Source organism: Rhodamnia argentea, chromosome 5, assembly GCF_020921035.1.
Source record: "Rhodamnia argentea isolate NSW1041297 chromosome 5, ASM2092103v1, whole genome shotgun sequence".
In the NCBI taxonomy this organism is placed as follows: domain Eukaryota; kingdom Viridiplantae; phylum Streptophyta; class Magnoliopsida; order Myrtales; family Myrtaceae; genus Rhodamnia; species Rhodamnia argentea.
The window spans coordinates 5,587,971-5,612,343 of NC_063154.1; the positions used below are offsets into that span (position 1 = coordinate 5,587,971).

At 44.5% G+C, this 24,373-nt stretch overlaps 4 protein-coding genes and 1 non-coding gene across 13 annotated transcripts in view; 2 read left to right on the forward strand and 3 right to left on the reverse strand.

Annotated features, from left to right (window-relative positions):
- Positions 1-6,491, reverse strand: part of LOC115752716 (protein TOM THREE HOMOLOG 1) — a 38,334-nt gene extending 31,843 nt beyond the window's left edge. The window contains exon 1 of the mRNA XM_048278483.1: positions 6,425-6,491. The gene's annotated coding sequence lies outside the window, so the exon portion shown is untranslated. The remainder of the gene's footprint in view (positions 1-6,424) is intronic.
- LOC115755036 (protein NRT1/ PTR FAMILY 4.6) lies at positions 6,439-12,154 on the forward strand. 3 transcript variants are annotated; one of them, XM_048278478.1, is made up of 5 exons: positions 6,439-6,533; positions 6,760-6,880; positions 7,019-7,236; positions 10,466-10,906; positions 11,138-12,154. In XM_048278478.1, the coding sequence occupies exons 1-5, from the start codon at positions 6,531-6,533 to the stop codon at positions 12,137-12,139; spliced, it is 1,785 nt and encodes a 594-aa protein (XP_048134435.1). In that variant the 5' UTR covers positions 6,439-6,530; the 3' UTR covers positions 12,140-12,154. The 3 variants fall into 3 exon arrangements, with proteins under 3 accessions (XP_048134435.1, XP_048134436.1, XP_048134437.1); XM_048278479.1 differs by having other exon boundaries at positions 10,490-10,906; XM_048278480.1 differs by lacking the exon at positions 6,439-6,533 and having other exon boundaries at positions 6,558-6,880.
- A 311-nt stretch (positions 12,155-12,465) lies between these two features.
- On the forward strand, positions 12,466-12,538 carry TRNAA-AGC. The gene has a single exon. It is a non-coding gene; the product is annotated as a tRNA-Ala (tRNA).
- A 319-nt stretch (positions 12,539-12,857) lies between these two features.
- LOC115753900 (aldehyde oxidase GLOX-like) lies at positions 12,858-14,729 on the reverse strand. Its single transcript, XM_030692754.2, has one exon. The coding sequence runs from the start codon at positions 14,625-14,627 to the stop codon at positions 12,918-12,920; it is 1,710 nt and encodes a 569-aa protein (XP_030548614.1). The 5' UTR covers positions 14,628-14,729; the 3' UTR covers positions 12,858-12,917.
- Positions 14,730-17,107: 2,378 nt separating this feature from the next.
- Positions 17,108-21,104, reverse strand: LOC115751992 (protein TWIN LOV 1). Of its 7 annotated transcripts, XM_048278837.1 has the most exons (8): positions 20,835-21,102; positions 19,971-20,639; positions 19,158-19,365; positions 18,980-19,062; positions 18,817-18,896; positions 18,660-18,715; positions 18,517-18,580; positions 17,108-17,465 (listed from the first exon to the last, which is right to left on the reverse strand). In XM_048278837.1, the coding sequence occupies exons 2-8, from the start codon at positions 20,533-20,535 to the stop codon at positions 17,313-17,315; spliced, it is 1,209 nt and encodes a 402-aa protein (XP_048134794.1). In that variant the 5' UTR covers positions 20,536-20,639; positions 20,835-21,102; the 3' UTR covers positions 17,108-17,312. The 7 variants fall into 7 exon arrangements, with proteins under 7 accessions (XP_048134794.1, XP_048134796.1, XP_048134795.1 ...); XM_048278839.1 differs by having other exon boundaries at positions 18,517-18,576; positions 18,680-18,715; positions 19,971-21,104; XM_048278838.1 differs by having other exon boundaries at positions 18,517-18,597; positions 18,680-18,715; positions 19,971-21,104.
- Positions 21,105-24,373: the final 3,269 nt, after the last annotated feature.

A 24,373-nucleotide genomic window follows, 5' to 3' on the forward strand; every position in this document is an offset into this window, starting at 1 on the left:
ATTTATTTTTCGCAAAACAAACGGAGCTTAATAGAAGTTCTATGATATTTCTACTTAATGAACATCGAACATCTCCTTGAAACTACATTTATTCATACTTAATTTCTTTCAAGCGTGTCCAATTCTTTCTTCTTCTTCTTTTTTAATGACGCATGTGGTGATTTACAAAAATTCGAATAGGATACGACAAGCTTCCATATATATACATATATAGACGATGGACCAGGTAATGGCGAGCGAGGCATGTGTGATGCATTGTGGACAAGTTGATGTGAGTACGACCGTTGACGTCTGATTTAGAATTCTTGTCGTTCTAATTAACTTAGGAATTTGACCAAAAGAAAAAAGAAAATTGAATTAGGAAAAAATGGGATCGATGTAAGGAAATTAATGCCCTAATTCCTTCGTATCTACACTTAATTTGTCCTTTTCCCCCTCTTTTTTTTTTCAGCATAAATTGTCCCCACATAGGTACGTCGGATTTTCAAGAACAAAATTATTTTTTCCATCGACACTGAAAATAATGGAGAGTCATACATAATAATGCACCCTCCTATAGTTAGAGCACGGGAAAATTGTTCAAAAAATCATAAACCTATTACATTTTTGTCAATTCAACTCTAAACCTTTTAATTGTACAAATTGAGTCATCAACCATTTTCACGCTTTGCCAATTGAATCCGTTCGGCTAATTTTAACCCAAAATCGCTCACGTGAGCACCAACCATCCTACACCGCATGGCCAGCGCTGACATTGCATTTTTTTTAATAATAGTTTGATATTTTTTCGAATTTATTTATTTACTTCTTTTGTTTTCTATTACTTTTTACAACTGTGGTTGGTGAGGAGGTTGCGGGCCTCGGCAACGACATTGCCACTGCTAGAGCTTCGTAATCAAGCCACGATAGCAGTGATAGGCATAGTATATATATATATTGCTTGTTCCGTGAAAAAATTAACAATTCCGACAACATTTTATGCGTTAATAGTTCTTAAGTTAACCGAAACGGACAGGAGCTAGGCTTTGTTTTTCGGACCTCATGACCTATATATTAAAGAGAATTAATTATATAATATTTTTTTGGGTGATTGTAAAACTAACAGTCTATTTTAGCTACAAAAAATAAATAATAATTAATTAAAAATTATTGTGGAGTCCCACTTTTTCAAGAAATTGCAGCTTACAACGCACTATCATCCTCACATTTATTTAAAAGCTGTTATACTAACAAAGTCGTATATTAAATAATATAAATATATATAATGTAAAGGAGGAAATAATAGAAGGGAAGGGAAAGAAAGGAGCATTAAATGTAGAGGGTGCCATTTGGGCCCGTAGGCCCGGAACCGGCCCGTTGACCGGGCCCACGGTTCCAACCCGGACCTGGAACCGGCCCTCACGGGCCGGTTCGGAACCGTTAAATTAAAAAAAAAAAAAGGGGGCCCGGGGGCGAGAGCCCAACAGCTCTCTCGCCCCGGCCCCCTACCCCCTCCCCCATCCCCCTTTGGGCCGTTGCTAACGTGCAACGGCCAAATTGGCCGTTGCTTCTAAAAAAAAAAAGAATTAAAAATAATTCTTGCCTATAAATACATATGCTCCCCCTTTTATTTTTGTCACAAATTCTTCGAACAATCTCTCGAATTCTCTCCGAAATCCTCTCAAATCGCTCAAATTCTCCCAATTCTCTCAATCCCGACTCAATTCTCTCAATCGGATTTCCGATCAATTCTCTCAAAAATGGCAAGTGGAAGCGTAAATGCCGACAAGGGCAAGATGACTATGGGAGATTCCGAGTATCCCATTCCCGAATATGATCCTCGTGAGTATGCAAGTTGGGAAGACGACGACGATAATATCAACTATGTCCCGATTCCGAACGTCGAGCACATCCCAACACAAGAAAGTCTTCATCCTCCCATTGGTGTCGAAGAAACGTCAACGGCAAATGAGCCGGAACGGAAGGGCCGAGATAATACATCGGACTTGTGGCTACACTTCGACAAGGTACGTGATGAAGTCGAAGGTAAGTATAATATAAAATGTAAATATTGTTCGCAAACATATAAATTTACGAAAGGAGACGGCTACGGAACATTCCGTCGGCATTTGACGAAAAAACATCCAACGCAAGCGGGGATCGACAATACGCAATAACAAATTTCCGGGTACGCCACTTCTAATCCTCATCCTATATTTCGTTTCACTGAAGCACTTTATAAACAAACATTAGGTGAATATGTTGCCCTTGATCATGCTCCGTTTAATACTGGTGAAAATTTTAATATGAAATATTTGATAAATACTGCGTTGGTTCCGCAAGCGCCAACTATTCCAAAAAATACTCTTAAACGCGAAGTTTTTCAACTTTATAAAAAAGGAAAAAAATCTTTAGCAAAATTTTTTGCGGAATTCAATGGACGTGTGCATATATGTAGCGATATTTGGAGTGATCCTTGGCAAATTCATTCTTATATGGGTGTCACGTGTCATTGGATAAGTGACGATTGGATGATTCAAAAAAGACTTATTGCATTTCGAGTTTTTGATGAAAGACATTCGGCTCATAATATTTATAGAATAATTAGGCAAGTTTTAGAAGAATATAATTTAATAAATAAAGTATTTTCAATTGGTTTTGATAATGCCGCCGCAAATACCGCTTCTATTCCCGAATTAGAAAATATTTGCAAACCCACTTTTGGCGGACAATTTTTTCACATTAGATGTGCTTGTCATGTTTTAAATTTATGTGTACAAGATGGGTTACGAACTCTTGACACTTCTCTCGCCCCAATAAAAAGTGCAATTAAATTTTTATGAAGTCGTCCCCATTGTATGAAATCATGGGAAAAATTTTGTAAACAAAATGGGAGAAGGGCAAGAATATTTCCAAAAGATATTCCGACTCGTTGGAATTCTACGTACGAGTTGCTTCGGCAAATTTTTGAATATAAAGATTTATTATGTATGTTTATTTCACAAAATATTCCCGAAATTACTTTACTTCCTCAACATTGGGACGTTTGCAAGAAAATTTTAGATATTTTGAAAATTTTTAATGATACTACTAAGACTTTATCTGGTATTTATTATCCTACAACGCATTTATTTTTAATAGAGTGTGTTAATATTGGTAGTGTTTTTAGTGAATATGAAAATGATACCGAGTTAGGTCGAACTATTTTAGTAATGCGAGAAAAATGGTTGCATTATTATTTGCAAATTCCTCTTGTCTATTTAGTTGGTATTGTTTTTAATCCACGTATTAAATTAGACGGTTTACAAGATTATTTGAATGTGTATTATCATGATTGTTTACATTTGCAAGATTCAATAGATATTTCAAATATATTAGGAGATGTTAAAGAATCTATAGTAGCATTATATGGAGAATTTTGTAGTAGATATGGTTTAAGTGATTACGGATCTTTACAATCTACTGCCTCACGTAACGAAGGTGGTAGTTCACTTAGTAGAGGGTATAATATGCTTAAGAGTAGGCAAAAAAAATAAAAAAGGGCAACATGTAGTATTTCTGAATTAGAAAAATATTTAACCACTCAATTTGAGTTTCGTGATGCGGAACATAGTACAGATTTCGAAATCCTGAAGTGGTGGAAGAGTCACCAAATCGATTATCCAGTTCTCGCCCTCATCGCTCGTCAAATATTAGCAACCCCTTCTTCAACGGTTGCAGTTGAACAAGCATTTAGTGCTGGAGGATTAATTTTGGACTTTCGCCGTTCAAGATTAAGCCCGGACTCTGTGGAAGCTCAAGCTTGTGTCGGCGATTGGACGAGTTCGACACCAAGAGTTAGATCGTGAACACGAATTTTTTAGGGATGATGTTGGAGATACCACCGCCACGGGTACCACAACGGGTAGCGACGATTGACGATGAGGTAAGTTGGGATTCTCAAAGGTAAAAGAACTACATAGGCTTTGATTCTTCTATCCCCAAGAAGATATGTAGGCGCTTAATGATAATTCATTAAGTTCAAGCCCATTCCTTCTCCTTTTTTTTCCCCATATTTTATTACAATGTACAATTTAATTGTATTTTATAATTTATAATTTATTATGTTTATTTTATTATTTATTATTTTAAAAATTATTATTAAAAAAGGAATCGGAATGAACCGGCGGTTCCGAACCGGAAGTATACATGGCCGGTTCCGGTTCCACCTTTTCGTGGAACCGGAACCGGCGGTTCCACCGAACCGACCACCGCTAATTAAATGCCTGTTTTTCTAGCATTTCATTTCTATGTAGCGAATGAAATTTGATGACCTCATCGGGTCGATCAGCACAGCTGCCACATTAGCTTTAGCTGTAGCTTTCCCTCCGACCCCGTCCATGACACAGCGCAAGTTTGTGTTGGTTCACATGTCGGAACCCCCGTTGTGCCAAAAGAATTCATCGAGTGCCGTGATTCACGATGTCCCAAGGAAAAGTACTTAGCCGCCAAAAAAAGACAAATCAGAAGACGAAGAAGAAGAAGAAGAAACAGATTTGAATAGATTCGAATAATCTCATGTCGGGTCCTCCGAGTCGGGCTCCCGATGGCTCGTTTTTTCTCGATTCGTAAGCGTTAAGGAGCGTGCAGCAAGAGCTGAATATCGATACCTATGTAAATCGCCGAGAGGAATCCCGAATCCGAACCCTTCAATATATTCAGTTGGATCCACATTCACTCGAAAAAGCTTAACCCAACGAGTTATAGCCCATTTTGGGATATATTAACTGCTCTATACCATACCAATTCTCCGATGCGAGATTCTTTTAACACAACTCACGGATATATCATAACGGTAATGTTAATATGTACAACACTTTCGAGATGCAGGCAACCAAACGACAGAAACACTAACCCTAAGCTAACAAAGATCTCATCCCATCGGACAAAGAACAGATCAGTTAAGAGGGGGCAAAAAAAAAAAGAAAAGAAAAGAGCTCATGCCCTTAGTCTTGCCCATCAACTTTTGCACCGTCCCACCAAAACCTGCACATTCCATAGTAAAAGTGGTGGAAGATGGGTAGGTACGCCCTTCTAAAAAAGCCACGGTTTGACTCGCTTATCAAAGTGAGGATTAGGAGTTCGTTTTCAGCCAAACATGCAAAGACCCACTATCTCCTACAGCTCGAATCTATCTTTGAAACGATCCGTTCTTTTCCCCGGTACACGCACATGATCGTGAACCATCTACCGTCATCGTACGGTCCCGAATGCGCGAAGAAAAAGTTCCGCCCAAACCTAGGCCGAATTCCCTTCTCCATAAGTCAAGCAATCGCCTTTTGAGGATCGCGTTGTTACGCGTGTGTTCCCGCTGTTTTTTTTTTTTTTAAGGGATTGATTCCTCTCCCTCGGTTGCATTCGGACTTCTCGACTCGATCGGCAAGACGTGGGATGGAGGATTTCGCGTCGTGCTTATCGGTTATTCGATGTGCCACGCCGATGTGGCGATCGGATTATGGATACTTTTAACAGATCCGGACCCCTAAAAGGTTGTTTGAAGAGGAATATATGTTCATGGTACACATGGTTTCGAGCTGAAAGATGTCATTATTTCATCCTCGCGCTGTATATGAAGACGATTACTTAAACCCATAGACTAAGGAGACAGTGTCAAGGCAAGTGCACATGTACCTTGTACATAGAATAACACAAAACGATATAGAGTTGGGCGAGGCTTGTGTCATTTCCGTCGGGGGTTTTAGCGTTTAGGGCACGGTGGATGCCCGTATCGACGCGCGCAAGCATGCACGAACGGTTCTTAGGCAAGTCTAACCCGTCCCTTCGAGCCTTAACATCTGTTATTGGTGTGAGAACTTACTAAACGAACTGACCTCACAGCGATGAAAGAGCAAGTGGCCCGTCAAAATCATCCGCAGCGCGATCGATTCTGTCTACAGACATCATACATGTCGAATAAGAATCCCCCCAGCTATTTTCATGGCAAGGCGGGTGGTCAAACGAAGAGAAAGTTTCCATCTTTTTCTTCTAGTAGGCAGAAAGCCAAAAAGAAGAAGAGAAGTTAAGATGCTGCCACCCCCATTCCTTTTGGAGGGATGGAGAGGTACACGTACACTCGACCAAGCAATCACAAGAATAAAGGGGGGAAAATATTCGTCTTTCGATTGGTTTGTGCACGGGTAGGTTTCGAGTGCTATAAGCCAAAAAGAAAAGTCAAACATAGAAATGGAAATATATTTAATACTCCATGCAAGTTTAGGAAAAAAATCGAAGGCAAAACAGGTTTAAAAAAGAAAGTGATTTTTGGGGGGTGTAGACCATATCATTCTTTTCCCGAGTTGGACCTCCTCTTCCACCAACTATACACACAGTTCACACCCTCCAAAGCTCTCTCTCTATCTCTATAAATCTCCAATCACCTCAGCCCTCTTCTTCTTCCTATTCAAAGCTCTCTCTCTCTCTCTCTCTCTCTCTCTCTCTCTTTTCTGCAACGACACATCACAAGCACGAGTTGAAAAGGGTTTCTGTGTGGAGAGAGAGAGAGAGAGAGAGAAATGGTGGGTTCCTCTTGCTGATCTCTCTCTTTCTCTCTCTCTCTACTCTGCAATAGCATACATGTTTCCGCTTTAATAGCTGATAACAACTGCCCATCGTTTGGCAGAAAACAGAAAAAGAAAAACCGAGGAAAAGGAAAAGGAAAAGGGAAAAGAGAGAGAGGAAGAGGGCTCATCGTCATGTGATCAATCAATTAACCCTTTTTGACTTTTTCTGGGTAACTTGCAGGATCAAGAAGGAGGCCCTCCACAGATGGCGGCGACCACATGGGACGGCTACGTCGACTGGAGGAACCGGCCCGCCATCGTCGGCCGCCACGGCGGCATGCTCCCCGCCTTCTTCGTCTTGGGTAAAGCGCTTGTTCCGTCCGATCTACATGCAATAGTAACAACACCAGTAATCATACTTTGGAACAACAACAGCAGCAGCAGCAGGAGCAGCACCGTTGTTGACCTACAGATTCATCAAATTTTTTCTTTTTTCACAGTGGCGGAGGTGCTGGAGAACCTGGCGTACCTGGCGAATGCGAGCAACCTGGTGATGTACATGGCGGAGTACATGCACGTGTCGCCGTCGAGGGCGGCCAACGACGTGACCAACTTCATGGGGACGGCCTTCCTCCTCGCCCTCCTCGGCGGCTTCCTCTCCGACGCCTTCTGCACCACTTATCGCATCTACCTGATAAGCGCAGCTATTGAATTCCTGGTACAATTTCAACCCCTTCCTCTCTCTTTTCTTGTCCCTATTTTTCTCGCACTTAATTAATTCCTTCTCGTTCAGTGACTTTTTGGGTTAATTTTTTTTTTTACTGATTATTCCTCCTTTCATTTTGGCCTTAATTTCGAATAATCAGTAAAAAAATTCCCTGAAATTAGGGGGGGAGTTCGCCTTCTTTTATTATACATTTTTGTCATTTTGTTTTACTTTGTTATTTATATATATAAGTAAAAAAAGTTCTTTTTTAAGCATGTATAGGGAATTGAAGCCGTAGTACTGAGAGTTGGGACAGGATCATATGTTTCACTCAAATCTTGGTTGAGTGTCGAAGCAGGTGCATTGCAACTGCAATGCATCTCCTTTTCATCATTGAATGCGAGAAAACACCCGAAAGACTTGGTATTATCTATGAGGTCAGACCCAATGTAAATACTCGTATGGACTCGAGTATATCTACGTCGGATCTATCGAGACCGTTGATCATTAGAATACACATGATTAACGGCTCCAATTTGTTTTGAGTCCACGGATTCTTGTCCAGACGAGACGTTCTAAGGGCCTGAACGTTGCAACGACAGACCTAGGGAGAAAGATAAGTAAGAGGGGACAAGATATGAAAATATCACGAGAAATTTTTGAAGACGGAGCTTTGTTCGACAACTCCTGACTTTCGCCCTTGATTTCACTTACAAACTTTTTCTTCGAGATCCGAAAAGTACAATTTCAAAATGTTTTTTTTTTTTTAGCGTTAATTTTTCGTAAAAACTAAGGTGAAATGTTAAACATATCATCATACGCCACTTCCCTTCTTCTCATTGGGAAGAGCGCTTATTGGGGAAAAGTGCTCCCCGTTGTCGTCGTCAATGTTGTGTTACTCCACCTCGTCTTATCGTGATGACGTGTCATAAGGACATGAGTGGCTGGAGAAACCGGCCAGTGACCTCGCGCCACTTGGCGAAACGCCAGCTTCTCGTACTGCGTGCGGGATTAACACGTCGTTCGTTCAGTTGCTTGATCAGAATTGGAAGGTGCTGGTTTGTGATATGGTTTTAGATTTGGGTAGAGAAGATTATGTTCCCATTAACTAGGAAGGGACAAAAACGACGATGACTGGCATTTTTCCACTCGAGGAAGCAACAAGGAAAAAAAAAGTGCTTGTAATGCCAAAGTGGGGATTCGTTGGTGTCCTTGTCGTGGTAGATTTGAGTCAGGAATCTTAATACTCCGTGGGCAAATCATATGTTTTACTAGATTTCTTGGCAAGAATGTGTTCTAGGGTTCTTGAGACTCTTAGGTCCACATATGGGCATGCCCTAAGTGCTATGAGGTTAGATATATGCATCCGTGACAAGAGAGCCACGAGATTTTTGTCGTGTGTTATGGTCTTTTTACGGTGCAGGCGGTTCTTCAAATTGATTTTTGTGCATCGAAGCTGCAAGTTTAGCTCGGGTGCGGATGAAAGTTTTTGTTGCGGATCCCGTATATCCTGTTGTGTGCGGTTTTCTCGACTAGTTTTTTCAGAGATGCATTTCCACGATGAATATTTCTTAAGTCGCTTAGAGATGCCGGTATGGTCCGACCATTGAAATTTTGCCGTTCGAACGTTATTATAGATTTCATGAACAAATTGACTAGACTTAATAATTCTTGTACAGACTAGCTCACCATATTAAAAAAAATAATAATTGGTACTTTCAATAGAAAAGCGGCACAAGTTAGGTTGGTCGGATCAAAGAAAAGAATGGCTTGCTTAGACTCGTCCATTTACTTTTCAAGCCGACTCGCCATCGATCTATCCCCCACCGATCTAACGGTTTGCATCCTTCTCTTTAGAGAAAGTCCTTAGAGCAAAGAGATTGACATGGTTTCTTATTCCGATTTTAGGTTTTGAAATTGTTATGTTACCTAAGTCATCAGCTATGTTTGCAGTCCCCAACACCATCATCGAATAGAGTAAAAAAGTTAAACGAGTATAGATTTGACACATGAACGAAATTTTTACGAAGCTCCTCCGATTTTCTTCAAAATTGAACTTGTTCGATGAAAATTCACGAGGAGGGGGTTCCAAGTCAGTGTGCATCCATCATTAGAAAGGAAAAAGACATTTTCCAATTAATCGGTTGGTGCGTCTTGGGAGCTGTATCTAAAAATCTAACATCAATATATGTTGAGCTTGACGTGCTTGTGTGTGATGGGTACCGTTGCATTGGTCCTCAAGGCAACTTTGATCCAATCACATGGAGTTCCCTCGACAAGTGTGTCGTTTCATTCATAGGACAAACACACTAGGAACTTTTTTCTCTCTCTCTCTCTTCCACATCATATAATCCAAAAAGAAATTGTCAATTTTGTCCTCAACCTCCATAACTTCTTGTCCTACTTATCGACACTGCGGCGTGGCAACAAAACTTGGCCAATGGAGCGGAGCCACCATGACAATTGTCAACCCCCATGCTGGCAATGCCACGTGTTGACTTTCAGTGTCTGATCGTCGCACCCAAAAAACACGTGTGCATGAATCCACACTCGTGTGGTCATCGTCCGAGATATCGAGTGATTGAGATCTCCCAGTTGATTAGTTAATCTTATCTTATTCAATCAGAGATCTCTTGTGATTTGATTTGGGTCGAACGTTATTGGTCTTACGCGCTTCAAACTCGAAATGAAAGTGCAAATTCTAGTATTTTAATTTCTAGTAAGTATGCCGTTTTCCCGCGTAAATGAAGTTACATCCTTTTGACGATCAATGTATAATCCGGATTTAATCCTAGCGGACATAAAGTGGAGGCAATTTGTGCCTTTGTGTGGATTTTGGGAGCCAGAGTCTCGAACGTTGACATTTCATGCGAAGTACTTGTCGTGTTGGGCCAAGACACGTGGCCTAAGGGCCTAAAGGGCCCAATTGCAAATGCCTTCTCCTTATAAAGAAATTCTTTGAGCGCGTAACGTTGCCTACCCGTTTGATTTTGAATCGGTTGATGGTCATGGGATAACATACTGAAATTTGTGTAGGGATCTCTTTAATTTCGATTGGCGAGATGATTCGTGAACGAATTATGTCACGCGTCACGCCCGCGATTAGCTTTTTGCCGGGTCGAGCACCGATGGCCGGCTCAAATGCGATCGACCCCGAAGCCGATTAGGGCAAATTCTTGTACTCTATTCGGATTCTCTCGAGTCTTGAACTGTCATCTTGTCCTCTTTATGTGTGCAACAGGGCTTGGTCATACTCACGGTGCAGGCCAAGTCGGCCTCGCTGAAGCCGCCGCCCTGTGACCATGCTGACCCTGCGGCCATATGCCGAGAGGTCAGCGGGGGAAAGGCGGCGATGCTGTTCGCGGGGCTCTACCTGGTGGCGCTCGGGGTCGGGGGAATCAAGGGCTCGCTGCCGTCGCACGGGGCCGAGCAGTTCGACGACGGCACGCCGCAGGGGAGGAAGCAGAGGTCCACCTTCTTCAACTACTTTGTGTTTTGCCTTTCCTGCGGAGGCCTGATCGCAGTCACACTGGTGGTATGGGTTGAGGACAACAAGGGTTGGCAATGGGGATTTGGGATCTCCACACTCGCAATTCTCTTGTCGATCCCAGTCTTCCTCGCTGGATCAGCCAGTTACAGGAACAAGATCCCTTCTGGGAGTCCACTCACAACCATCTTCAAGGTTTGCATTTTATTTTCTTGAAGTCTCTGCTGAAAGGTTGATTAAATAGACCTTATCACGAGCCTGACGGTTTTACGGACCTGCCCGGAACGAATAAGCTCGGCAGTCGGCACGGCTTGCGCCCACCCAATGATCAGTTTAGTTCTTAACAATGTGCATGTGTCTGATCTGTAATCGCCCTAAATGTTGGATCTACCCGAGGAGCTCATCCTGAATGCTTGTTTGAAACAGGTTCTGATTGCTGCTACCCTCAATCCCTGCAAATCCAGGAACACAAGCAATGCCATTGCAAGCATGAACACAAGCCCCTCTTACGCAACGACCCAGATGACCCAACGCAAACCAGAAGCATTTGAAGGAGAAGCAGAAGAAGATGACCCGAGATCGAAGGAGGTAAACCTTCCCTCCGATGGGAGCTTGAGCTTCCTGAACAGGGCAGTGACCAGCAAGCCCGTACACAGGTCGCTGGAGTGCAGCGTCCAACAAGTCGAGGACGTCAAGGTTGTCCTAAAGCTCCTCCCTGTCTTCGCTTGCACCATCATCCTCAACTGCTGCTTGGCCCAGCTCTCCACCTTCTCGGTCCAACAAGCGTCGACGATGGACACCAAGTTGGGCTCCCTCAAAGTCCCGCCAGCCTCCCTCCCGATCTTCCCCATCCTCTTCATCATGATCCTCGCCCCGGTCTACGACCACTTCATCGTCCCGTTCGCGCGGAGGGCGACCAAGACCGAGACGGGCGTGACCCACCTGCAGAGGATCGGGATCGGGCTGGGCCTCTCCGTCCTGGCCATGGCGGTGGCCGCCCTCGTGGAGGCCAAGAGGAAGCGGGTGGCGACCGACGCGGGCCTCATCAACTCGGCCGGCCCGCTGCCCATCACGTTCTTCTGGATAGCGCTCCAGTACCTGTTCCTCGGGTCGGCGGACCTGTTCACGCTGGCGGGGCTGCTGGAGTTCTTCTTCTCGGAGGCCCCGGCGAGCATGAGGTCGCTGGCCACGGCCCTCTCGTGGGCGTCCCTGGCCATGGGGTACTACCTGAGCACGGTGATCGTGTCGGTCGTGAACGGGGTGACGGGGAGCTCCGGGCACAGGCCGTGGCTCAAGGGGGGGAACTTGAACGGGTATCATCTGGAGAGGTTCTACTGGCTCATGTGCGTGCTCAGCGGGCTGAATTTCCTGCACTATCTCTATTGGGCCACCAGGTACAAGTACAGGTCCGCGGGGTCCAGCAAGTGAGGCAAATTTGATGAAAAAGACAGTAATTTCATAGGACGCTTGAGGAAAAAAGAAGAAGGAAAAACAGAATATTTCCCAATTTGATGTGTCAGAGAACTATTTCCCACTGTGTATAGTTATTACTTTAGAGAGAGAGAGAGGGAGGGGTAAAATGGTAAAGTTGGGTTGTACGATGATCCATTGGGCTTTTCTTGTAACCCTAGGGGACACTCGTTTGATGAAGTGCCCGGTGAAAAAGATGCCAAAGCAATTTACCTTTTGTGTATCACTGTTTTATGAGTTGCTTTTGTAATTTGAAATTTAGATAAATATTAGGAATTCATCAAGGGGATGTAGCTCAGATGGTAGAGCGCTCGCTTAGCATGCGAGAGGTACGGGGATCGATACCCCGCATCTCCAATTTTTCTCTTCTTCTTTTTTTCCCCTTTTAGGAAAAAGAATCTGAACATCGACCTCTTCGATTAAGTTATGAAAAAACTGTGAATTACATTTTTTTCCCCTTTTAGGAAAAAGAATCTGAACATCGACCTCTTCGATTAAGTTATGGAAAAACTGTGAATTACATTAGGAAAAGTTGTACCAACATAAAAAAAATTCACTGCTCCTGTAAATCTTGTTGCATTACGTGACAAGATTGAACCGTCAAGGGGAAAAGAAATCACTAGGAATTGAATTGAATTCTCTATAAGCCCAACAGGGCGAAAAACAAAAGAAATTTTAGAAGAATTGCCTAGCTATCCTTTGCACTTGCTAATTATATAGAGTCTGCCGGACCCCCTCACCGTACCCTCACCCAAATGCCGCGGCTCGGAACCTCCGCGTGGACGACAAACAGCATGTAGTACCCCGGCGGTGCCACCGTGGCGCTCGGCGGTGCGGCCACTGTGATCCTGTAGGCGAAGCTGGACAAGCGGACCACGCTCAGCACGCCCAGCCACAGGTGCCTTTGGTTCATTGCGAACGAGTGGGTCGTGAAGGGCGGGGCCAGGAGCGCGACCGAGAGACCGCGCCTCGGGCGGAACATGGTCACGACGAAGTTCACGGAGAAGCGCTGTGAGTACGACACCGTCTGGTCCACGGCCTCGAGGGACAGTATCGACGGCCTCAAGATGGTGAATTGCGGGTTGAGGTACGGCGGATAGAAGGCCTCCAGGCTGAGGTCGGTCGGGTACGGGTATGCCGTGAAGTTGTACTTGCTGTGCGGGTTGCTCCCGCCCACTAGGACCCTCCCATCCGGCACCACGACCGCTGCCGAGTGGTACATTCGGGGGACCCGGGCCGGGGTCAGGACCTCGAACCTCCGGGCAGGGCCGGGGACATCCGGCAGGTAGAGGATCGGGTTGTGCACCGCGTTCCTTCCGTCCTCCCACCCGGCTGTCCCGTTCGTCGCTCCGTTGATCATCAGCACGTGGCCGTTCGGCAGGAGCAGCATGTCGGACATGACACGAGGCATCGGCATTTGCTCCATTGTCCACTCCGGGTCCGGGTCGGACACCCGGAGCCTCCCGCAGGACCGAGAGGCCTCCACGAACACCCGTCGCTTGTCGGACTTGGTGAATGCGCCCGGCGGCGAGCCACCGCAAATCATCACCTCCGCCGCTGGCATCTCGGGCCCCCCTCCCAGCCGCATCGGGAGCAGCACTGACGACCCGGTGCTCGGGTAATTCCTCTTATCGAATCCGGGTATGGCCCGGTACTCCTTGATGACCCAGTTTTTCTTGTAATCGAGCAAGATGGACCGTTTGTTGGCGAAGATGAAGAGATTGCCGTCGGGCAACAAGTGCAAGAACGGGTACAGATTGTTCTCTTCTCTAAAATCCCTCGTCTCTTTCAAGAACTTAAGGTAGAAGCTCTTCTCCATGGCGGAGGTCTTGGGGACGAACTCGTACGTGAACACGTTCCGCCCTCCGACGATGATCACGCGCCCGTCGGGCAATATGTGGTTCGAGGCGTACCACCTTCTCTCGACCAGGTTTTCCTCGAGCTCCGTCCAGTCGCAGGAATTGCCTCTCCGGCGGGGGCACGGCGCGAACGTCCGCACCTTCCGCTCGCCATCATTGTACCCGCCAGTCTGCATGAGTGTCCCGTCGGGCCGAACAGCGCCCGAGGAGCACCACGTGTCGGTCTGGACGTTGAGCGGGCGGACGGAGTTGGACTCCACGTTGTAGAGGAGGGAGTGCGCGGTGCAATCGACCTTGAGGGCGACATCGGCCGGGTCGTGGCGGCACCTGCCGTGGGGGAGGGACAGGTTGGAAGGGCCGAAGTCGGTGCGGTCGAAGATGACCACCGTGCCGTCGCGGAGGACCTGCATGTGCATGGCCGAGATGCCGATGCTGGGGCGGAGGAGAGACCAGCGGCCACCGCCGTAGGGGGAGGTCGTTGGGAGGGCCAAGTCCGTGGAGGAGAGCCCGAAGAGAGAGAAGAGGGACGCGAGGGCCGTCACGGCAGAAGCAGCCGAGAACATCGGATTCTTGACGACCGACGCCATGGGTGATCTCGCTGGAGGTGGTGAATCGGGTGGTTCTTGATTTGCTTGGACTCTGCATGAAAGAGAAGGGAGAGTGGTTGAAGAATCTTGGAAGAAGATGAAGGAAGGAAGGTGTTAGGGTTAACGCCCATGCATGGGAAAGGGGACAATGCAAAAACTAATTTTTTTTTTTTTTTTTTTCCTGTTTTCCGCATTCAAAAATCGGCGGAATTCGTATTTTCTAATGGGAGTCCGAGAAATAAGTAGCGGTATCGGCTGCTTAGCCTTAGGATTTTTGAGCAGTTCTCAAAATAAATGTTACTATTATTGTTGTATACTCGAAAACCGCTTATCGGTTAAGCTACTCGAAATCTTTTGGAGAATTTCTTTAATTATAACTAAACATGCGAGAAGCGATCATGCGGGCGCGCGGAAAGAATGAATTCAAGCAACATCGACCGTGGAATCATTATTTGTTTTTGGGTTTTATCTTCTTTAACTAGTACTGATGCACGTAAAAAACATGAACTTCATCCTATGCTGGACTATGGAAGTGACAGTAGTGCTGGTATTGCTGGAAGACAACAGAGAGGCGAAAAAAAATAAAAAAAAACCTGCAGGAAGACAGCCGGAGTTGCTGCGCCGGCGGTGGTGCTTGCGGGGACGTACTTATCCTAGCTTCAAACCGAGGCCACGGGCTGCCGGACAGTACGGAGGGTAAAGAGCTGCCGGAGCCACAGTGTGAAGGCGCCAAAGCTGGATCAGGCGAGAGCCTTAATTTATAATTATCCATTCACTGACCCCCTCGCTGGACGAAGTGTATATTCTCTTTTCCTTATGTGCGTCGATCATATATTCTCTTCTTTATTGACAGAATTTCCCTTCTCTCCAAAAGATATATTTGCTCAAATAATAGGGCGAAGTACAGGCGACAAGTATGGATATTCGGCTGAATGAAATAATGGGGAAATCTTTATTAATTGATCCTTTGCTTCCTTCCGCCGGACAAGAAGGCATATTCGGCTCTTTAATTTGTTTGCAATGCTCTTAATATTTATATGCAATTTTTTTTTTTTTTTTTTTGGTCGAAAAATGAAAAAAGTGATGGAGGAATTCGCTGTTCGTGGGAAGACGCTTTTCCGCAATACGACGGCGATCACGAGCAAGAGTCCCCCTGGACCTTGTTGATGGAGGAATTCACTGTTCCCAGTGTTTTTTCAGGGCTCCTTCTTCGCCTTCACTTGGTGATTTGTCGAAGGCGAAAGCAGAGGCGATGTGCGAGGCGAGGCGAGGCGAGGGGGCGGCGGCGGCGGCGTGGTTCCTCCACGAGAGAGCAAGGCGTCGTCGCAGGCGTAAATGAGAAGGAAAGAGAAAGAGAGCATCGGAGAAGTCAGAAGAAGAGAGGGAAGGTGGAGGGGTGTTTACGGAAGAGAGAAAGTCAGTGAGAGAGATTTCTTAAATATCTGAAATGTGGGCTCCATTAAACACGTGTCGTTCAATCAATGGATATGGGAAAAAATGTGCTGGCACCCGGCCGGTATCCAATATTTTCTCGTCGAGAGGCCTACTTATGTCTGTACAAGAGGGAATCCATCCCCATCCAGTATCCTAATGGATAATACACTAAAGGAAAATCAACAAAAAAAAATTTAACATATGACAATTATGTCAATCCAATCTTAAATTTTTATTTTATCAATTCAGTCATAAACCTTTCATATTTATACCAATTCAGTCCATTAATTCAATCCATTTGGCCGGCGATAAACAATTTTTAATAATATTTTAACATTTTATTTTTTCCTTTTATTTTTTTTCTATTTCCCATTGTGTTAGACAAGAGTCGTCGGAGCTTGCCAGCCACTAGGCAAGCACCCCGAAGCCCTCAGCCAGCGTCATCTACCATGGTCACTTTAGCCCTCGATCGACGAGGCCGCCTTCGCCAACGAGGCAGCCGCGACGGCCTTGCCAACCACGGGGTGAAAAAAGACAGAGAGAAAAAAGAAAAATAAATAATTTTATAATATTATAAGAATTGTCCACGTCAGCACCGGCCAATCAAATAGACCGAATTGAAACGAATAAATAAGATTTAGAACTGAATTAGCAGAAAAATAACTAAGACTGAATTGACACAATTACCCTAAATTAGGGCTTTTTTTATAATTTTCCTCTACCGTAAGCTATCGAGGGCATAAATTCAAGGGCGTAAATTCCAGTGTCTAGCAAGTAATCTGCCGAAAGTTAGGATATTCTCCTTCTGAAGTTTTAGTGAATGGAGAGACATCTCTACCGTCTCTTCCTTGCAGATGTCTGCACAATTCGCTGATTGCGCCAAATCTTTGTCTCCAATTGATGATGTATTGCATCTTAATTTCTCTCAGCAATCTCGCTTTTGTTCTGTTCCGCGGCTTTTTGCATCAAGCGCGGCACAGTTCGTAATTAAGTCAGTCCTGTAATATCAAGCAGAAAACTTCGGCAGAAATGAAAATCTTACGTCGTTCAACGAGTAAATTGAAGCATTTTCATATATCAGATAATGTCCATATGACAAGGGCCCCCTTACGTGACAATCCCACCTACACGTGATCTCGCCACTCCACTAGCAGTAAACCCAGGACAGATATTTGAAGTTCAGTCGCAACTAATTGGGATGGTAGAGATCGTAACTTGAACCATGCCAAGGCGAAGGATCGTTTCATTGTCCTATGATCTTGAAGTGCCAGCACCCATTGACAAAGTCCTCAATGCGACTTTTACCGCACCAACAGTGCTACGTTGCCTCATTTCAGGGCTCAGTGCATCTCCACCCTGGTTCTCACAATCTTCTTCAATCTGAACACCCACGAAATATGCAATCTGTCGAGGACAACGGCAGAAAAGCAGATCGATTTGATGTCAGGAAAGAAACCAATCTGTAGTACATAGGTTAGATGTCACCACCCAACAAGACACCAACAAACTGGAATTTCGATATAAGATTCCAGCTGATGTGCTACAATAAATATATCAGCTTGCTTATGCGTTATGAATCACAGCAAAATACATTTTCTGAATTGGAACTCTTAGAAAAGATGATAAAAATTGAGTAATGTTGCTAATCACAGTGATGAAGGGGACAAATTGTTGTTTCCTAGCTTCCACTTGAATTTCAGAGCAAAGACAATGGTGGCAAAAGAAGAAAGAACATGAAAGCAAAACATATTTTAGCGTGCAAAGTACCATTTGGAACATGGGGGAGATATAATACATGGATGATTTCTTCTGCGATAGACCTAAGCACATTCAAATTGCAAGACTATTTTCAGTGCAAAGTAGTAAAAGAACTAGATGTGACTCATCATACAATGGGTACACCAACTTGATGAGGACTCATAACCGATTTGGACTAATCAGGAAAAAGAGACAACTAAAAGACAGGATTGAATTCGAGAGCTTCAGTACAAGAATTCAGTTACATAAAACCTAATGTCATGAATAGGTTGATATAGGCATCAGTTAGTCTCCTCTATGGAGGAGCTTCTTGAATTGCCAAAAAGGGAACTAATATTGTTTTGCTGACAAAGTAATCATTAATCGAACAAAACAACACGAAATGGTTTTTACGTGAACCTGTGAGAATAGTTTATCAACATCTCTCCTCTCCTCCTGGTCATTAGAAAACATCATAGTTCTCTCCTTATTTGTCTAAGCATAAAAGGCATACAAGAAGACTGACTTCAAAACCTCAAGTGTGTTTAACTTCAAAACTTATTTGGGAGGTAGTTACTTTTCTCTCTCTCTGTAAGGAGTCTTCTGAACACAAAATACTCATGAGCATCGCCCTTCCATTTCTTGAAAGCTTGACAGAAACCAAACTTAAACATCCACGATGCAGAGGAGTTTCAGAAGCTTCTTTACATGATAATACCTTGCCAGAAGCATTACGAACGGGTGATATGTGGAGTAGATTCCAGAACGAACTTCCATCCTTCCTGAAGGGAAAGAGAAACTGAGATCATATGTTAAGTTCATTTAGATGAACTTATATTGAAAGGATAGACAAGTATCAACCTGTAATTCAAAATACGTACTGTGCATGGTTGTCTGATCTGAATGCATTCCTTCATCTAGTAGAATTATAATCCTTTAGCACTAAGCATGACATTGCTTAAAATTCCATAGAGAAAAAGAGAAAAAGGCCGTGCCTTCACACTAGATAGAAACAGACCTGAAATAGAGTTGACGAGTCCGTATCCCTCCCATTTAAGAATCTGCAGTTTCGCCCCAACACTTCCTGCTTAGAGTACCCTACAGAGATTAGAAATTGAAAATTCAGACAGAAGGTCAATCACGTTGAACAAACAGTGCATCTGTTGAAGAATTTAAATCACCTGTCAACTTTAAGAAGGCGTCGCTTGCATAAACAATGGGCATGTCCGGTAAGTGCACATCAGTTCTGGCAAGCAAGACAAACATGTTGCGGCAAAGACAAAACAAAAGAATCAGTAATGTCGATACAAGAGAAGGCAATAATGAAATTGAGACAATTAGGTACTTGTAAAAACTCACAATACAAAGCTTTGTTTGATTCTACCAAGAGATATAATTACGGATGAACTGAGAAGACTGGACCCGGGACAAAAGCATCTTTTCCCGCAAACCAGTCTACCAGTTGATTCACTGTAGTGAGTAAGCACCGACATAATGTGGCTGATAGCAGAAGCGGCCCTTTGCTTCTCCGAATCACTCGCCTCACAAGGTTCTTCTGCCTCTACTCCTGTCATAATCACACGCAGTGCATGAAAACTTGCCAGAAGCTGCTAGGAAATTAAGACACAAATAAATTGAAGCCACAATTTTCTTCAGTGAATATTCAAATCCTGATATGTAGGGAAATACCATCATATGAATCCGTCATGATATCTTTATAAGGAATCGACACTAAAGCATTCAAATGGTCAAGATAACCATCTAGAAAGTCCAGATGCTAAAAATAGCACGGTGCACATCATCGCTTGAACACACTTGCATATATAAGCTTCAATTTCTGATAAACTCAACTGATTCAAATTAGCATACACATAAAATGTTGTTACCGATCAGCAAGGGACAGCAGCCATTGAAAAATAACCACAAATGACTCCTAAAACCCTTAAGCCCATCCCAGTGTCAACTAACAGAGGAGGCCAAATGAATATTATCTCCAAGGTAACATCACAAACTAGTTGATGTGATGAAACTAGCAAGGCATATCTGGGTGACTGGAACCAGAACATCACCACCCCGGCCAAAGCACATTGGAGTACTGAACTACAAGAGAACGAATAACGACACTACTAGTAAATGCGCATAAGAACAATTCAATTCTCAGTAAACACACACCTCTGCTATCTGAATCCAAAACCGAACCAAACGCTGCAACATGACCCAATTCCGCCAGACTGTCCGAACACACTTCCCTCCTACAAGAGCCCAACACAACAACCTCCTCACACAAGTTCACTCCATACCTCCCATTAGCAGAGCAGGACCGCCTCCAACGCCTCAATATCGGCACTTGAACGGCCACGAAATGCGCAACCGTCCCGTCATCCCGATCAAACACGGGACTCAGGTGGAACAGCATCCACAGCGGCGTCCCGTCCTTGCGATAGTTGAGAAGATTGATCTGTATTGGTCGCTCTTCGCGTATGGCCTCCCGAATCTCCATCACCGACCGCCGGTTCGTCCCTGGACCCTGGAAAATCCTCCCGTTGCGGCCGACAACTTCTTCCCTCGAGTAGCCGGACATCTTCAGGAACCCCAGGCTCGCGAAAACGATCGGGTGGCCGCAAGTGCAAGGGTCGGTGATCGTGAAGTTGTGGGGCAACTCATCGAGCGCCTCGCGCACCAAACGAGAGTAGCGACCATCGAACGATTGCTCTATCAGAGCCAATTGCGACTCCATCTCAACAGTATATACTCTTCCAACGCTTCTTCAGCTCCTTCTATGCCTTCTTCTGAGCTGTTCGAGCTCAATCCCATGTACGCGTCCTCGGATTGCTCGAAAAACTCGAAGACCAGCACTCAATTCGAGCGAAATCGGGCGCAACAGAGAGAGAGAGAGAGAGAGAGAGAGAGAGAGCTAAAAAAGGCACGCAAGGAAGCAACGATACGAGGCCATTCGCTATCCGAAGTCCATAGATTCCGCAGCGAACCTTCGCGTAAAGGGACAAGACGAGAGGGAAAGAAGCGAGTGATCGGTAATGCTATCCTATCGCAGCCAAACAGTGGAGGGGGTCTCGCGTCGCTCGCGCGAGCTCGTTCGCGGCTGTGGCGAGCAACGCCGACACATATCGACTTCACCGAGTGACGACGGCGATTCCAACACGGGGAAAATATCTCGGCGCGAGTTTGTGGTGTCGAGCGAGCGGGATTCGATCGATGATCGAGATCGTGAAAGCGGAGAGAAGGGAGAAGGAAGAAGAAGACGCGAGAGAGAGAGAACGCGAGTGACAGAGAAACAAGCGAGAGACGAGAGTCACATAAAAAGGAGATTTCGATTTTGATTTTTCGTTGTTTTCAGTTTGTCAATTCAGGGTGTTAATACCAAAACTGCTTATTATAAATATCACCGTCAACAATATTAAGAAACTATTATAAGGGTATTTTTTGGAGAAAAATTGAAAATAAAAATTTAAAGTGTCGTTGTTTTCTTACATAAAAAATTTAAAATAAATTTTATTTTAAGTAAAGGCCTAAGGCGATTATGTCAGTGTAAAAAAATGTCGTGACCTCTTTGACACAGTCAAGAACATTTTCGTCCCTAATTTTTTTTTAATTTTTTCTTTCTTTCTTCTTTTTCTTTTTTTTTGGCTCCCTATCTCCGGTGGCCAATATCGGGCGATGGCCGACTACCGGATAGGATTGCCCTCGCTCGAGCCCGACAACGTTTGTCGGGCCCTCGACGACCACAACGAAAAAAAAAAAAAAAAGAACAAAAAAAGAAAAAATCAAAATCAAAATCAAAATAGCAAAGGACGATAATAACCCATTGGTCAAGCCTTTCTTTAAGAATGACATGTCCACTTTAGGTCCTTTATTTGAAGCAAGGTTCGCTTCAAGTCTTTATATGAAAAAAAAAATTGAAAATACTTCACGTCTGTACTTGAGAAAACAGCGATACTTAAGGCTTTTATTTGGAAATTTTCGTTTTTAGAGCATGGAATCGAGTTTCCCCCTTTTGGCCCTTCTTTTGTTTCCCAAAAGAAAGTACCTGTACCCCTTTTAATTCTTTTTTTTGTTTTTAAATATATGTCAGGAGTGAAAACCAGGGGACAAGCTGGATAAGTACCCGGGAAAGTAGCAGCGAGTGGGAATTGTTTAGTCCAAAGATTGATTGCTACTTTAGCGTCTGTCTCTTTATAGGCTCTTGGTTTTGCCTTCAACGGTCACCGTTACTTGCTATGACGAGCTTGTCTTTATCAGGATCAGATGAACAAAAAAAAAGAACAAATTTTTGAAGTTGCAATAAACATGCATTCATGTTTTTCATGGTTCGGCTGTTGAAACACCCTAACCGGGACTCTAACCGGTTAAGTTCGGGCCTTTGAATGTGTCGATAACTCTTATTCGGATCGGTTTATACGCAATCGATAAGATTCGAAGAGGCGACTACTAGTTTTCGAAGCTGAATCTCCTTTGATTGAAAAGGGATCGTAGTTTTTCGGATTAGATGGACCTCGCTCAAGCTTTGTAGCTAAGCGTCCTTATCGAGATTTGTCAAAATTGATATTTTTAAGCATGTTTTGCTGGAATGGGCCCGCGCATGCCGTCGCACCATGTCAAGTTTATTATCAACCAACTAATCTAGAGATTGAAATTGTATTGGCTTTTCTTTCGGCGATATGATCAAAAGATGTCATGGGGCTAACTTTCATGCAGCAACCCGAATTCACCACCTACCTATCTCGTTCGGCTAAAAGCAAAGTCATGGCAACCGCTTTTTTTGCTAGCCAGCTTCCGAGCTCGTGTCGGAACGAAACTCAAAGATATCGAAAATCTTACCCCTTTATCGAGGCGTATCGTTCCTAACTCCGTACTAATGGTACGTGAATCCTTTGAAGTTACAGCGAGCAGGCTCGCACGCCCAAGTTGGAGAAGGATCGTGGCGCGATTTTCTCCTGCTAAATCGAGCGTCGGGTCGAAAAATGGGGCCGAAACGTCCATGAATCTTGGACGCGAAGAAGAAGAAGAACCCGAGACTCTGATCCCCCTCGCTGACGAAGAGGGTGGGGGGGGGGCCCTTCGAAAGAAGCCGACAACGAACCAACGGGTCCACGAACAGGTGCTACAACATCGCCATGCGCGCTTTCGGATACCAAACGAAGCTTATAGTAAAACCGGACCAGAAAGAACCTTCACCGGAAGAGGACTCGCTTCCACCACCAGCCACTCCTTAAGCTTTATCTCTACCCCCGAGTTTCGACCCAATCATTGGACCCGGTGGGAGAAAATATGGGACGTGTCCGTGTTTTGTTGGTTTGCTCCGCGGAAGAATGAATTTCATTTGAAAAAGCAAGTTTAAACAAATCGTTTTGGAAAAGAGAATTTGATTTTTTCCGTGTTAGGTCATTCTTTACGGTTAATTTTTTATTTCATTTTTATTCTTGGAGAATTTCGGGACGCCCGTTCGAAGGGGGCAAAAAAAAAGGGACTCGAAACGTGGCCTCGGAGACCCCGGTTTGCATGCCTGTCCAAGTCCAAGCTACGGGGTCTGGAGTTCGAGTTGCACATGACCTTAGTTCGGGAGCCCTCGGTTCCGAGTGTTTCGACCAAGCACCTTGATGTGGCCTTGCGCGGCTGCGCCGATGGAGATCATATTTCCAAAAGTATAGCCGTGGCAAATCGCACAGGATAGATGCCCACTTTTCTAACGCCTCTCTATCGAGCATGCTGTACGAAGAATAATAACACGTGAATTGGGAGATAAAACGAGTGACGACAGCACGTTCGGGTCAAAACACGAAAAACAACTTATAAATTTCATTTGCCACGTCGGATTGCGTTGGCTGCTAAAGGACATGATTAAGTATGCGACATTTTAGTTCGGGGCGCGTGCCGTCGGCGAGCGCCGGGACGTGGGGTGGGGGACCCACGGCGGAGAAAAGGCGGAGCGAGGTCCATCGGGGTGAAAAGCTTTTCACGGCTTTTTTTTTTTTTTCGGGTGGAAAGCGACGAGACGCAGGGGCCGACGGTGGGAACTGCCGCAAGCAACAAATCAACATTTTAAAAAAATGAAAATGAAAATAGAAAATGAATCCCCCAAAGTGACAAACAAATGCGACGTCAGTGCTTATCCACACACGTCACCCCCTCTCGGCCTCCCGCTTCATATCTCCCCCTTGGCCACGCGGCATCTTGGACAGACACCGCCGGTGCCGGCGCACAGTATCTTTGAACCAAAGATACGTCGTCGATAAGTCAGTTCAAAGACACTGCGCGAAGCAAAGATCGACGACGCAGGAGTCAAAGCTCCTACGATTCAACTCGGGCGTGGAATGCTATTAAACGATCTCACCTGGCGATAATCATCCGAAGACAACAAGGAGTCTACCTTCCCTACCATCACCTCCTAAGTCGGAAAAAAATATTTTTCTTTCATTCATCCTGAAAAATACCTCCAAATTTTATATTCCAGAGTTCAAGACGAAACAGTTTAAAGACCTTACTAAGGTTCAAATCGCCTTAAATTTGTATCATGGAACGAGATGTTTATTCCAATCATGCATAATGAGTGCAAATGG

What these genes read in the sequence shown, in the direction of transcription:
- LOC115751992 (XM_048278837.1), bottom strand. Translation starts at nt 20,535, where the DNA reads ATGGAGTCGCAATTGGCTCTGATAGAGCAATCGTTCGATGGTCGCTAC. An exon ending in CGCCTTCTTAAAGTTGACAG is followed by an intron (nt 18,897 to 18,979) that starts GTGATTTAAATT and finishes TAATCTCTGTAG; the next exon opens with GGTACTCTAAGCAGGAAGTG. An exon ending in GTACGTATTTTGAATTACAG is followed by an intron (nt 18,581 to 18,659) that starts GTTGATACTTGT and finishes CTTTCCCTTCAG; the next exon opens with GAAGGATGGAAGTTCGTTCT.
- LOC115753900 (XM_030692754.2), bottom strand. Translation starts at nt 14,627, where the DNA reads ATGGCGTCGGTCGTCAAGAATCCGATGTTCTCGGCTGCTTCTGCCGTG.
- LOC115755036 (XM_048278478.1), top strand. An exon ending in GCGCAGCTATTGAATTCCTG is followed by an intron (nt 7,237 to 10,465) that starts GTACAATTTCAA and finishes TGTGTGCAACAG; the next exon opens with GGCTTGGTCATACTCACGGT. An exon ending in CACTCACAACCATCTTCAAG is followed by an intron (nt 10,907 to 11,137) that starts GTTTGCATTTTA and finishes TGTTTGAAACAG; the next exon opens with GTTCTGATTGCTGCTACCCT.